Raw genomic sequence first — 16,301 nt, forward strand, 5'->3', positions numbered from 1 at the left:
GAAAACCTCTTGCCACTATAAAATTTTAGCAATGCAGTTCTCACTGTTTTCAAAGCTCTCTGTTATTGTAGGATTAACAACCATCTAATATATGTAACCTGGTCGTAGACGAGTTTCTATTAATCTTTAAGAAAAGGTTTCTACTCAAAGTATCTTTTATCAGATTTATTTTTATGATGACCTTTTCAAACTAGAAATGCTAGCTTTTCTTTTATAGGTTAGGTTTTAATTTGAATAGAACAATTAAATAATATTTCAAGAATGTACACATAGGGAAAAAGGATGAAGATTAAGTCTTAGATGATGTTCTAAAGTTGTGATTCCTGGTCTAGAGGATATTTGTAATTCATTTCTCTGGGTTAAATGGTGTAGAATAAGTCTTCTTGTTTTGTTCCATAGCAGCTTTTCACAAGGTTATCTAATATAAATCAGCCCATCCCACTTTCTTAGTACCTAATGAGCTGAATTAGTAATGTTCTTTGATGTTAAGTGATGGGGGATCATTACCAAAGAAATGCTGCAAATAAAATTAGACAAGAGTTTTCATGATCTGGGCCTCTGTGTTTCAGATATAATATGGATGGGCTCCAATGCTTCCCTAAAAAGGGTCATGGTGATGAAGACTTCCTTGTGAATGAGACTTGGGGGAAGTGACTGGATCCTCATAATGCTAATTTCATTAAGTTCATCGGTCCATTGTTAAAATCCTAACGTGATGGCATCATTTAGGTGATGCAAACAGGAGGTAGGGCCCAGTTGAAGGGAGTGGAACATGGGGCTTGTCACTTTGGGGACTATTTTGATCCCCAGCACTACCTTCTCAGCACCCACCCTCAGCTTCTGGGCTGTCACTAGGTGAGCAGCTTTCTTCTGTCATGCAGTTCCACCATGAAGTTTCTGTCTCCCCACAGGTGAGCAATGGATCCAGCTGACCATCAACTGAAATCTCTGAAGTTAAATGCAAAAATAAATCTTTTCCCCTCTAAACTGCATTCCTGAAGCATTTTGTCACAGTGATACCAACCTAATATAGGTGATTTCCTGGATGACTATTTTTATATTATCTGGTGAAGGCATTATCAAGAACAATATACAGTTTTACCTCAAGGTGAAAAAGATCATTAGGAAAATGTAGATTTGATAATGGGAATAATTGCTTTGCTTAAATGTATAAATAGCTGCATCTTTCAGTATTATCTTACTGCTTTAATTAGATATAATCAAAGGAAAACATGAATAAGACTTCAATTCTAATTTTTCTCAAGGCATTTAAACTTTTCATAGGTTTACAGAGGGGGACTTGGAATTATAGATTAAATTGCACACTAATTATAAAAACAGCAAATTATTCAACAAAAATTATCCTGTAACTAAGAAAAGTTCAGCAAAATCATATACTTTACCTTTGACTGATAAAACTTCATATTATCATCATAGTACTTTGCTGGAATATATATTCTTCCAAAGAGATTTGCCAGTACTAGCACTAGCTTTTCCATAACATCTTGAGAAAACCGTTTTGAGCCTATACAAACCAAAATGTCTTATTATAAATGTGTTAACAATGTCTGTCCATATTTTCATGTTTAAATTGAAAGTGTCATTCCATTTCATTTCATAGAAACTAAGCATTGAGACAAAGATAGTAAGTATACTTTCTAATCGTTTGTATTGTTGCTTCCAATCTGTGTCAGGTCCTAGTTACCCCAACCACAAATTCCCTGTATCACCTTACCAACATTTTCCTCATTTTATTCTATCATCATGGATAATCAGAGGTTCCCATAGAATTTATGATCATGTCTCTCTCACACACTCAAAAATCTCTAATGATACCGAAATGTATGATAAACAAACTTTTCTATAGCTTTGGATTTAAGGCTTTCTGAAATTCAGTCCATCAATGATCTCCCAATCTGATCTACCTACCTTACCTTCCTGCCATGTATTTAAGTTTTTGTCAGTTTGAGTTTTCTACCCTGCACAGCACAGAAGCAGGGAACTGCAGAGTTTAAAAACTTGAGACATAAATGTCAAGCTGTGAAAATATCCCGGGCTGTAGAGTCAGACTAATATTTGATTCTTGGTTCTGAATTTTGAAAAGTGTGAGAGCATGACAACTTATTTAATTTCTCTGCTCCTCAGTTTCCTCATTTATGAAAAATGCTAAATATATCATTTGTCTCATGAAGTCATCAATTTTTCCTCCTCCTTGCAACCATTTATAACTACCCAATGCATATTAATAAACAAAACATTACTGCCTATTTCCTGAAATTACTTGTCCTGTGTACAGGCCTTTCACTAGCTACGTAACTGTGGTGCAGAACCGTGCATTTTTAGAGCATAGTGACTACATCTATTATTGTGCAGTAAAATTGTCTTATAAATTAATGGAAGATAAGGTAATGTTGTGAAAGATACTGAATTCACCAGGCATTAAGAAACATAGTGATTTTAAGCACAAGTACTACACAAGGGCAAAATTTACTTTATGGACAATGTGTAAGGGCTTTATTGCTTCAATATAAATATCAAAAGCCTACACGCCAAATCAGCCTGCTGCAGACAGGCAGGTCTGTGCATGCCCTACCGAGGTCCTGAGTCGCACAAAAGACACCGAATCACCCCACTGCAGACAGGCAGGCAGGTCTGCCCACACCCCACCAAGGTCCCCGGTTGCGCCGAACACATGACAAATCAGCCCACTGCAGACAGGCAAGTCTGTGCACACGCTGCTGAAGTCCTGAGTCCCCCGCGGAAGACACGGAATCACCCCGCTGCAGACAGGCAGCCACCTGATTCTACACTACAAAGACGCAGAGGACACCAGACCACCAGACCAAGGTACTGAGTCCTACTGTTCCCAGCCCAGAGGTAGGGGCTTCTGAGCCGTCTTTCCACTGCTCCTGGTCCAGAGGAAGGGGCTTCCCTGTCACCATCCCTCGCGCTGCTCCCAGCCCAGAGGAAAGGGCTTTTGGGCCACCTTCCCTCCCACCGCTCCCGGCCCAGAGGGAGGGGCTTCTGAGCCACCATCCCACTGCTCCTGGTCCAAGGAAGGGGTTTCCAGGCCACCATTCGTCTGGCTGCTCCCAGCCCACAGGAAAGGGCTTTTGGGTCACCATCCCTATCACTGCTCCTGGCCCCTGTCCCACCTCACCCAGCTCAGAGGAGATAATCAGTGCAGGCGCTAATAGGCCCCTGCCCCAGTCGAAATGAGAAAACATGTAAATAACTCTCAAAACCAGACTTCCAGATCACCTAAAGCAACCCCAAAGGGAAATGAGATGGAACACTCTGATACTCAACCACCTGGACCCACTGAACTGGCAACAAAAGGGGATCTGGAAAAAATGAAATCAGAAATAATTTCTCAGATAACAGGAGAAATTGTGCCCCTAGTGCAAGACATGATTAATAAATCTAGAGAGGAGCTCAGGAACATGATGGAATCCCAACATAAGAAACTAATGGAATCCGTAAAACAGATGCAAATAGATTTCCATTTCAACTCCATTGAAAGTCTACACAGCAGAATGAGCCCATGTGAGGACAGAATTTCAGATATAGAAGATATGATTGCAATTAGTGACCAGGAAAAGAAAAATTGCTTCAAAATTATAAGGGAACATTAGAAATCAATCCAGCAGCTGCTAGATGATCCAAAAAAGAATAACATAAGACTGATTGGGCTCAATGAAGAAACAGGAGAAAGTGCAGATGACATAAAAAATTGCTTCACAGAAATAATGGCAGAAAACTTCCCAAGCAGGGGAAAAGAGCTTGACATACAGATAAGTGAGGCATACAGAACTCCAAATAGCCTTGATCAAAAAAAATCTACACATAGGCATATAACTGTTAAGATTCCAGAAACGCAACAGAAGAACAAAGTTCTCCAAGCAGTTAGAGAAAAGAAACAAATCACATACAAAGGAAAGCCCATCAGAATCACAGCAGACTTCTCAACACAAACCATCAAGGCAAGAAGAGCTTGGAGTGACATATACCAAGCCCTAAAAGAAAACAGCCTCCAACCCAGATTGATATACCCTGCAAAATTATCTTTCAAAATGGATGGAGAAATAAGATACTTTCATGACAAAGAGCACCTTAGGAACTTTGTGAATACCAAACAAGCACTCCAAAGAATTTTACACAATATCCTAGGAGCAGACATTGTGGATCACAACCCCAGGAAGCAAAGCAGAATGAACCCATCTGGCAAGACAAGAAATTAAATGTAAAGGTGAAGAACCCAACAAAAAGAAAAAGTCATGGCAATGACAAGTTTCAGTTATAACCATCAATGTTAATGGTCTCAAATCACCAATCAAAAGAAATAGATGGGCAGAATGGGTCAAGAAGCAAAATCCAACACTATGCTGCATGTGATAAAAACACTTAATTCAAAAGGAAACTCATAGACTGAAAGTTAAAGGGTGGAAAATAATACTGCATGCGACAGGAACCTGAAAAAAAGCAGGAGTAGCTATCCTCTTGGCAGATCAAGTAGATTTCAAATCAACACTGATTAAGAGAGATGAAGAAGGACACTACAACCTTGTAAAGGGAAGACTCCAAGAGGAAGAGATGACAATCATAAATATCTATGCACCAAACACTAGTGCACACAACTATATAAAACAAATACTAATGGACATGAAAAGTCATACATATGCACTAATACAATTGTAGTGGGGGACCTCAACACCCCACTGTCACAAATAGATAGATCAACTAGACTAAAAATAAGTAATGAAATACTAGAACTCAATCGAACTCTTCAACAAATGAACTTAACAGATGTTTACTGAGCCTTCCACCCCACAAAATTAGAATACACATTCTTCTCAGCTGCACGTGGGTCATTCTCAAAAATAGACCACATACTCACACATAGAACATGTTTAAGTAAGTGCAAAGGAAGTGAAGTTATCCCCTCTATATTATCAGACCATGGTGTGATGAAATTGGAGATCCATAGCAAAAGACACTCAAAAAATTTCATAAACATCTGGAAATTGAACAACATACTTCTGAATAACCAATGGGTCACAGAGGAAATTAAAGAACAAATCAGACAGTTCCTTCAATTAAATGACAATGACAATACAACATATCAGAATCTATGGGACACAATGAAAGCAGTCTTATGAGGGAACTTCATAGCAGTAAATACTCATATTAGGAAAACAGAATGAGCCCAATTAAACAACCTGATGCTGCATGTCAAGCTTCTAGAAAAAGAAGAGCAGGACAACCCCAAAGCTCATACAAGGGAGGAAATTATAAAGATCAGATGAGAAATCAATGCAATGGAGACTAAGAGAACAATACAAACAATCAATGAAGCCAAGAGTTGGTTCTTCGAAAGAATCAACAAAATTGACAAACCCTTAGCCAACCTTATCAGAAAAAGGGAAGAAAAGGCCCAAATCCATGCAATTAGGAATGAAAAGGGTGAAATGACAACAGACCCAGCAGAAATCCAGAGGATCATCCATACCTACTTCCAGAACCTATACGCCAATAAGATGGACAACACAGAAGAAATGGACAGATTCCTAGATACATATGAATTACCAAAGTTGAACGAAGAAGACCTAAAAATTCTGAACAACCCAATATCAACCAATGAAATTGAAAACATAATTAAAAACTTACAAACTAAGAAAAGCCCGGGCCCTGATGGATTCACTGCTGAATTCAACAAGACATTTAGAGAGGAACTGCTGCCACAACTGTTTAAACTCTTCAATGAAATTGAAAAGGAAGCAATACTCCCAAATTCATTCCTGGAAGCAAGCATCACCTTGATCCCCAAAGCAGAGAAAGACCCAACTGAAAAAGAGAACTACCAGCCAATCTCACTAATGAACATAGATGGAAAAATCCTTAATAAGATAATGGCAAACAGAATGCACAAGATCATCAAGAAGATCATACACCCTGATCAAGTGGGATTCATCCCAGGGATGCAGGAATGGTTCAATATATGAAAATCAATCAATGTAATACACTATATCAACAGAGCGAAGGACAAAAACCATATGATTATCTTCATAGACACAGAAAAAGCATTTGACCAAAATCCAACATGCATTTATGATAAAAACCCTACAAAAAATTGGAATAGATGGTCTCTACCTTAAACTGATAGAAGCCATCTATGAAAAACCAACAGCCAATATCATACTAAATGGTCAAAAACTGAAATCCTTCACACTCAAATCAGGAACAAGACAAGGATGTCCACTATCACCACTCTTGTTCAATATAGTTCTGGAAACATTAGCCACGGTAATTAGACAAGAGAAAGAAATAAAAGGAATAAAGATAGGTAATGAAGAAGTCAAATTGCCATTATTTGCAGATGACATGATAGTCTATATAGAAGACCCCAAGAACTCCACCAAAAGTCTTCTAGACTTCATAACCAAATTCAGTAATGTAGGTGCTTACAAGGTCAACACACAAAAATCAATAGCTTTCCTCTACACCAATGACAGACTCACTGAGAGAGAAATAGGGCAAATAATTCCTTTCACAATAGCATCCAAAAAACTGAAGTACCTAGGAATCATCCTAACAAAAGAAATCAAAGACCTCTTCTCTGAAAACTATGGCACTCTGAAAAGAGAGATTGAAGGTGATATCAGAAAATGGACAGACATCCCCTGCTCCTGGGTAAGCAGGATTAATATAGTGAAAATGGCCATACTTCCAAAACTGCTATATAGATTTAATGCAATTCCAATTGAGATCCCAGCAGCATACTTCATAGACCTCGAGAAAACAATCCAAAAATTCATTTGGAACAAGAAGAGACCCAGAATAGCAAAAGCAATTCTAGGTAACAGACACATGGCAGGGGTATCACAATCCCCGACCTGCAACTATACTATAAAGCTACTGTGATAAAAACAGCATGGTACTGGCAAAGAAACAGACTTGAGGACCAGTGGAACAGATTAGAAGATGCAGAAACAACGCCAGACACACTCAGCCATCTCATCTTCAATAAAGAAGCCAAACACCCTCACTGGAGGAAAGATAACCTCTTTAATAAATGGTGCTGGAAAAATTGGGCTTCAATTTGCCAAAGATTAAAACTAGACCTGTATCTCTCACCATGCACTAAACTAAAATCAAAATGGATTAAAGATTTAAGTATTAAAATAGAAACTCTGAACCAGTTGGAACAGAGGTTAGGTAGAACCCTTGAAGACATCAGTGTAGGAAAAGATTTTATGAACAAAACCTCAGTTGCCCATGAACTAGCACAAACAATCAACAAGTGGGATCTCTTCTTATTAAAAGGCTTCTGCACAGCAAGAGAAACCACCAGCAGTGTGAAGAGACAACCCACAATGTGGAAAAAAATCTTCACCTGCTCTTCCTCAGACAAAGGTCTACTATCTTGAATCTATGAAGAACTTCAAAAGATCAGACCTCCCAAATTTAAAGACCCAATCCAAAAATGGGCATCTGAAATGAACAGACATTTCTCAGACAAAGAAGTAGAAATAGCAAATAAATACATGAAAAAATGTTCAACATCACTGGTCATTCGAGAGATGCAAATGAAAACTATGCTGAGATTCCACTTCACTCCAGAAAGAAGGGCTGCTATCATGAAATCAACCAATAACAAATGCTGGTGGGGCTGTGGGGAAAGAGGAACCTTGCTCCACTGCTGGTGGGAGTGTAGACTGGTGCAACCACTGTGGAAATTAGTATGGAGATACCTCAAAAAACTACGACTAGAAGTCCCATTCAACCCCACTATTCCACTGCTGGGGATCTTCCCCAAAGAATTAAAAGAATCATACCACAGTGATATATGTGCACCCATGTTCATAGCAGCATAGTTTGTAATAGCTAAAACTTGGAAACAGCCCAAATGCCCATCAACTGGAGACTGGATAAAGAAAATGTGGTTTTTTTATAAAATGGAGTACTACTCAGCCATCAAAAATGAGAAATTAGAGACATTTATAGCTAAGTGGATGCACGTTGAGGCAATACTCTTAAGTGAAATAAATAGGACACACATGTGTAAATACTAAATAGTTTCTCTGGTGTGAGAAACTGAAAGTGTAAATAAGGACTAAATGTATAATAGGTAATGTGAAATAGGAAGAAAAGGGGCAAAGGAGAAGGAAGTGGGAGGGCTAGGGGAAAGGATAGAAGGGAATGGGATTAATATGAAAAAATGCAAAAATAGGAACAAAATCTTTGTAAAGAGGGAGGACTGGAGGGGTTGAAGGGAGGGGTGAGCAAGGGTGAAAAATAAGAACCAAGATAGACTATGGAAAGGTGCAAATTTCCAATGATGAATGTCATTATATTGTATACCTAAAATGTACCAATGATTAGAATGAATAATCGATAATGTAAAATAGGAAGCAAAGGTCCAAAGGGGTGGGGGTATTGGGAGGGACAGGGGAAAGGAAAGAAGGGAAAGGAAAAAATGATGAGAAATGGAAAAAATGGAAATAAAGTCTTTGTAAATAGGGAAGGGTGGAGGGCGTGAAGGGAGGGCTAGGAATGGTGAAAAAATAAGAACCAAGATGCATTATATAAAGGTACAATTCCCAACGAGAAATGTAATTGTGTTGTATACCTACAATGTACCAATAAAAGAATTTAATACAAAAAAAAATCACATGCTTTTTATAAAAATTTTGCTAAATGGAATTTACTTAACAATTTACATAATGTGAGGAAATTACAACATGCTGAGGGGGAGCAAAATTCTACTTCATGCAATTAAATACCATTGGCTATTTAAAAATACTATACAATTATATTCAACAAAGTATAGTTGGAAGAAAATACTAATAGTGATTATCTGTCGATAGTAAGGTAATGCTCTCCTATATCTTTATTCTCTAATGAGTATATATTGTATATAATTAGAAGAAAATATTTCTGCAAATGATATGTCATTCAATATGTTCTGAGTCCTGGAAGCAAGGTATCATGCAGTTTAATTCATTCAGGGTGTCAAAAATATCACTATTTTCCATATAATCTATATAAGTGGGTATTTGACTCTGTTTTGTCTAATGTGAGGCTCTGTAAATTATCTACATACCAACATTACAGAAAAATAACTTGTGAAGTACTAATTTTCTACAGTCTGCTCAAGCTCACCTTTATTAGTTGGTTGGCAAAGATTATGGAAAAGGCCTCTTACAAGAAAACTGACAAAAACAAGATTAGAAGGTTCATGATAATGCAAATGTGATACCAGTCCAGCAAACCCCGTGGGATTTCCTTCTCGATCTAGATAGCCCTAAGGAACAAAAATAATTTATTAGTTTGGCTCAACTCACCACATAACTAATAAGTAGCTTATTAGCTGGCAGTTTAAAAGTGTTTAGTATCAATATAAAGCAGATTGGTAGCTATTATCTGGTCTAACTTTGATAATTGAATCAATTATAGATAATATTAGTCATTGGATATAACTAGTTATTCAAGTTAGTTCAGCACAGTAAGACAATCTAGATAGTGTCAAATTTATTTCACACAAAAAAATCAAAACACAGTCATACCTGCTTCACCAAGAACTGCAAAGAAAATAAAAAGTAAAGTTTTAATATCTCCATGGCTCTGGGTTGTTTGAAGGACAGCAGCGAATGCTTTAGCACAGACAGCGCCTAAGAGAAGAGCACTTTATTTACACAAGGTCAAGTTTGTGAAATAATTTATAAGAGATAACATAAGTTAGTATCCATACCTGTTATACTACACAGATATTAGCAATCTGCAAGTCTCATCTAGATATCATAGTATTTGCTTTACTGTGTTTTTCCACCCACATCCTTCATTTAACAAAACACAGCACATAAAACAGAATTGTCACCCATTGCCCAGGAGAAGGCTCCCTGCCGCCATTCCACAACTCCTAGGGCAGAGGATACGAGCTGCACACCAGCAGCACCCCCATCCCACGGTGGAAATGAGAAGACACGTAAACAAGCCTCAAAAACAGACTTCAAGATCACCTACAGCAATCCAAAAGGGAAACGAGATGGAACACTCTGATACTCAACCACCTAGACTTCCTGAACTATCAACAAAAGAGGATCTGGAAAAAATGAAATCAGAAATAATTTCTCAGATAACAGCAAAGATTGTGTCCATAGTGCAAGACATGATTAATAAATCTAGAGAGGACACAAATAAAAAAATAGAGGATCTGAGGAACATGATGGAATCCCAACATAGGAAACAAATGTAATCCATAAAAAAGATGCAAACAGATTTCCAGGAGATTAAAAACTCCACCGAAAGTCTACGCAGCAAAATGAACCAATGTTAGGATAGAATTTCAGGTATAGAAATAAGATTGCAATTAGTGAGGAGGAAAAGAAAAATTGCTTTAAAATGGTAAGGGACCATCAGAAATCAATCCAGCAGCTGTTAGACGATGCAAAGAAGAATAACATAAGACTGATTGGAGTCGATGAAGAAACAGGAGAGAGTGCAGATGACATAAAAAAAACTTTCACAGAAGTAATGGCAGAAAACTTCCCAAGGAGGGGAAAAGAACTTGAATACGGATAAGTGACACATATAGGACTCCAACTAGCCTTGATCTTAAAAAATCTACACATAGGCATATAATAGTTAGGATTCCAGAAACTCAACAGAAGAACAAAATTCTACAAGCAGTGAGAGAAAAGGAACAAATCACATACAAAGGAAAGCTATCAGAATCACAGCAGACTTCTCAATGCAAACCCTCAAGGCAAGAAGAGCCTGGAGTGATGTATTTCAAGCCCTAAAGAAAACAGCTTCGAACCCATATTGATGTACTCTGCAAAACTATCTTTCAAAATTGATGGAGAAATAAGATACTTTCATGATAAAGAGCACCTTAGGTACTTCATGAATACCAAACCAGCACTACAAAAAATTTTAGACAATATCCTAGGAAAAGACAATGAAGATCACAACCCCAGGAACCCTGGAAGAATGAATCCGTTAGGCATGACATATTAAATGCAAAGGGAGAGAATTCAACAAGAAGAAAAAGTCAGGACAAGGCTTTTAAAACTTTTAACTTCATCTCCTTAATGAGTGTATAATTCAATCTTGTTATTGTACTGATTAGTATTTTTCTGATTCTAGTGTTGCACACCTTTCCTTGTGCTGTGTTGGTATTCATCATCTTCTTGCATCTACTTTTTAATGGGGTTGTCTATTAATGAGCTGTAAGAGTTCTTTATATATTCTGGTCATAGGTTATATGCATTGTAAATATGGTCTGTTTAAGGACTACTTTTCATTTTAATGATGTCATTTAAAGTTCTGAATTTTGATGGAACCTCATTTATGAATATTTTTCTTTTATACATCACGTTTTTTGTATCCTAGGAAGTTCTTTCCTACCCTAAATTCATAAACATCTTCTCTTATAATTTCTTTTTAAAGTTTTATAGTTTTAGGCTTTCATATTTAGGTTCATAGATGCTTTCAAGTTATTTTTATATAGGGAAATAAAGGGTTGAGGTTAATTTTTTACATACTGATACCAGGTGTTCTAGTGCCATTTGCTGAAAACACTATCTTTTCCTCTGCTCTTGAATTGAGTTTATATTCTATAAAATGTTAATGTTAAATAATCTTTCAAAACTCGGTGGACCATATATGTGTGGTTCTATTTCTAGATTCTCTGTTTTATTCCAATGATCTATATGTCTTTCCTTACACCAACACTGCCTTGATTACTGTAGCTTTAGAGGAAGTCTTAAAATTAGGTACTAAATGTCTTCCAACACTGTTTCTTTTTCTTTTTACTTTTCTAGGTCCTTTGTACTCCTACATAACTTTTAAATTTCAATATCCAATTCTTCATCTATAGCAAGTATACATAGACCTGAATTTTTATATATACCTTATGTTTTCTAATCCTGCTAAATTCAAATACAAGTTCTAAGGGCTCCTAGAGATTTCTTAGTATTTTCTCTGTAGATGATCATTTCATCTACATATAAAGATTTTGCTCCTACCTTGCCAATCCTATCCTAATTGTGTCATTTTATTGCCAGACTGTTTTGGTTTGGGCCTAGGTTTCAAAGTTTAATGGACAGATGAAGAGTAGGCATATCTGCACTTGTTCTCCACCTTAGGGAGAAAGTATTGTATCTTCTCCATTCATATAAGGCGTTCTCACTAGAAGTATGGAGTGCATGTCTTTAATCTGTTGAAAAGGTTCTGTTCTACTTCTAGTCTCCTGATAGCTTTTACCATGACGAGCTCTAGAATTTAGTCCATTCCTTTTTCTGCAACTACTGACAGGATCACATGGCTTTTTCCTTTCCTCTGTTAAAATGATGACTTTTGGGGGTGGATCTTCCAATGATGAACCAACACTGCCATCCCTATAATAAAACCACTTTCTACATACTGGCAGATCTGACTTCTAATAGTTTGTTTTGTTAAACAAATTTCTATCTATGCTCATACTTTTTAATTCTATTATCTTTGTCCAGTTTTAGTATTAGCACAATGTTGATTTCCTAAAATGAGGGGAGAAGTGTTCTTTTTTTTAGGCTTTAAATGTTTGATGTAATTTATCAGTTAAAATGTATACAAGCCTGTTGTTGTCATTTAGGTAGATTTTCTTTAATAGGTGCTATTCAAATTTTATATTTCTGCCAGAGTTAGTTTCATTAATTTGTCTTCCAAGGTACTTCTTAGAAGTTGTCAAATTTATTTCAATACAGATTTTTGAAATATACTTTCTATATCCTTTTAATTCCTATAAAATCTGTGGTAATGTCTCCTAGATCTTGATATTGTAATTTTAAAAATGTATAATTGATATTGTGTAACAGGAAGAAAAGATCTAAAGGAGCAGGGGAAGTGGGAGGGGTAGGGGAAAGGAAAAAAGGGAAAAGAAAAAATATGAGAAAAAGAAAAAAATGGAAACAAAGTCTTTGCAAATAGGGAAGGGTGGAGGGGGTGAAGGGAGGGCAGGGGAAGGGGAAAAAAAATAAGAACCAAGAGACTAATGTAATGGTACAAGATCCCAGTGATGTATGTAAATGTATTTTATACATAAAATGTACCAATAAACTTAATGGGAAAAAAAAACAGAGTTGTCAGAGAGCCGGGGATTTAGCTCAGTGGTTCTGCCATCTGCCTTGCAAGAGCAAGGACCCGAGTTTGATCCCCAATACCAAAACAAAAAGAAATCTTAAAACAGAATTGTCAGAAATGAAACATATTGTGAGGAATCTGCTAAAAAAAGACCTTCCAGTTGAAGAACTTATAGCATTTCATTTGTTTTATAAGGAGATAGATAGATATTGAGATATATATGTTATTCCATATCCTTCAGTATTATCACACAAATAATAGAACTAGGTTTATTAAAACCACAAAATTAAAAATGCTGGTTAGTTTCCAGTGTCAAAAAGCACTGCATTTCGTAAGGCTTTCAAGTTCTTACTAAAATGTCTATGAAATCTCAATAAAAGAAAAAGTTCCTGGTAACATCAAAATTTAACCTTCTCTTCATTCAGGCTGAGAGTTTAGAAAGTACACTTTCTATAAGGGCAATGGACTAAGGAAAAGTGAGAGAAGAAGAGAGCTAAAAGGATATCGCTCCATTGCTGTGAGGTGATTTTTTTTCAGAGTCACCAGAAATGACCTTTTCTACAACCTCTTGTGCCACATTCTTCATGCGCCATTTAGTCAGAGAAGGCAACAACAGAGAAAATCAAAGTAGTAAGAGAGGTGAGGAATTCATTTTGCTTCACTGTGACCTTAGAAATATGGACTCCAAAATTGAATTATAAGTGGCATGGTTGGAATCCTAAAACTGCTTACTGTAGTTTATGATGATTAATGACATCCATTGTGACCAATGGGCCAGCCAAACTGGTAAGAAGTAGAGGATGACCTTTCAGTTAAGGAAAGCTACTAAAAATGAAGATAGGCTAATACTAATAGTTTGGCAAAAAGCTCTTCATCAAGCCTTAGGTTTGAAAAGATATTTTAATTAATAGCATTTAGTTAGGCAGAGTCCTCCAGAAGACATTTTATATATCCACTTGTTTGGCAAACCACCAGATTTGGATATTTTTCTTAAAAAAGAAAAAATTAAACACAAGCAAATAACAAATACATAATTTAAGAATTCTTTTCCAGTTCAAAAAGTACTTGAGAATGTGCATGTATTTAACACTACTGAACTGTATATTTGAAATGACTGATGTTGTAAATTTGATGTCCCATGTGATTTTTATCACCATAAAAATCCTAGCACTTCCAGATTGAAAAGTCTCATCATGTGATAAATAAAATGTCAATTTTAAGAGAGATCTATAAAATAGAAAATCTTGGAGAAGATTTGAAATAGGAAAATGTGTGATTTAACTGAACACACTAATTAATACACAACAATAGGGAAGAATAGTTATTACTATGGAGTGAATATAGTTTGACTTCCTGAACTTATGCAGAAATGTATTCCCCCTTGTGAGGTATTAAGGGTGCAAAATTAATCTGACTCTAGTGTCTAGAGCCTTTGAGATGTGATTAAAATTAGGCAAATTTAACAGGGTAGTGACCCCAAGATTGAATCCTGGTGGTTTTATAATAAGAGAAAGAGAGACCAGGCAGATGGGTGCACAGTCTCATTCTCCTCCCATGTGCTACTCTGGCCTCCACAAGGTCTGACACTAAGAAGGTTACTAGATCCAAGCCCTGGACATTCCACTTCCGGAATCTGTGGTACGGTGTAATAAGCAACAGGAAATGAAGTCATACATGTCCTTTCAATAACATATCTTCATAAAAATGGAAGTGAAATTAGTTATAAATTTTAAATCTCTTCTTGTAGGATTGGACTCAAAATGTTTATGTGAACACAAACATCAGGAAAAGCTTAGAACCATTTTCTGAAGTCCAATTATACATAACTTCATCTGTACTGAAAATTCAAATGGAAGAAAAAAAATCCCAAAGCACAAGCATACCTTAGAAAAAAATGACAAAAGCAAAACAATAATGTGATTGTCTTTGGGTATTAGAGCTAGATGCACGTACTGCTTTTCTTCTTTCAACTTTCTTGAATAGTCTTTAATGAACTAGATTACTTTTTATGAAAAAACAAACTTTTACTTCAGAATCATAAAAATGTACCACTTTCCTTCTAAATTGAAGAAACAGGAATCTAGCCCAGATCTTTTTATATCCACACCCACCACCCTTATCTACAGTAAGACCATGTCTATCACACAAGAAAACAACATCCTGGTGATTTCCAAAGCTCTTCAAGCTAAAAATTTATGTTGGATACAGCAAACAAACAAAAGTAATCATTATTCTCTTCTATTCCACATAGTCGTCTCTAGAAGGCAATAAAAAGCATTAAATACCTATGAAAGTGAAGGGCTGTTGCTATAGACTACTGGGAAAAACCCCCAGCAGACCCACCTGCAGCCAGACCAGTGGCCAAGGTCTGCTGCAGGTTGCACCCAGGATGATACCTTTGCCTGGCCATCCTCTAGGTCATCCGCCTTGGAAGCCAGCAGCATGAGTCGCAGAATCAGGGTTATCTTGAGAGGGAACTGTCCTCTGAGCTCAGGAACTTTGGATTTTATGAGTTTTCCTACTTTAGGCAGTGGAATATCAAAGAAATATACATCTCCCAGAAGGTCTTGCCCCCGTCTTCCAGCACGACCAGACATCTGAGACAGAATAGACTCACAATGTGAAATTCCTCTAATTAATTTTCCTATGACAGCATAAAACTGAGCCTTGTCTGTTGTTTTCAAACAAGTAGATTATGCATAGGTCTAAATGTTACTTAAGTGACATAAAATCCACCCATCTAGGCCTTAGGAGATTTACCATAACTGAGTCAGAGTTGGAAGACGAGACATTTATCATTCTTATGTACTTATTTCATATCATGAATTCTACCAGGTATCTGTATAATGATACGTGGAACAAAAAAGGTAACATAAAAAGATTAGGACCTGATTTTAACTTCACTTACAGATGAACTCTGTTGTACCATTTTTTTCTCACTCCTCGGGTCCTTTCTCTCTCTGATTCTTTTCTCTTCTGCCCTTTTCTCACATAAAAGTATTGAGCTATGAATCACAAAATAAATACTTTGCACAAATCATGGAAATACAAGAGCAAGATGAAAGTCAGAAATGCCACTTATAAAACAAGTTAAGAATAAATTCTTGACAGAGGTTATATTAATTCTCATTAAGTACATGGAAAGTGCTAGGTTCTCTTTCTTTTTTTGTCATATAGCC

At 36.6% G+C, this 16,301-nt stretch overlaps 1 protein-coding gene across 3 annotated transcripts in view; it reads right to left on the reverse strand.

Moving 5' to 3' along the window:
- Window positions 1-16,301, reverse strand: part of LOC101702087 (putative ATP-dependent RNA helicase DDX60) — a 100,693-nt gene that overhangs the window by 14,263 nt on the left and 70,129 nt on the right. For all 3 annotated transcript variants that reach the window (XM_087217001.1, XM_087216999.1, XM_087217000.1), the window contains 4 exons: window positions 15,519-15,719; window positions 9,567-9,671; window positions 9,163-9,304; window positions 1,404-1,525 (listed from right to left, as the gene is read on the reverse strand). In XM_087217001.1, the coding sequence (XP_087073127.1) occupies window positions 1,404-1,525; window positions 9,163-9,304; window positions 9,567-9,671; window positions 15,519-15,719 (570 nt within the window). The remainder of the gene's footprint in view (window positions 1-1,403; window positions 1,526-9,162; window positions 9,305-9,566; window positions 9,672-15,518; window positions 15,720-16,301) is intronic.

The sequence above is a fragment of the Heterocephalus glaber genome, unplaced genomic scaffold (genome assembly GCF_053883595.1).
Source record: "Heterocephalus glaber isolate CG9 unplaced genomic scaffold, H.glaber_assembly_v1.0 deba00001461, whole genome shotgun sequence".
NCBI classification, from domain to species: Eukaryota; Metazoa; Chordata; class Mammalia; order Rodentia; family Bathyergidae; genus Heterocephalus; species Heterocephalus glaber.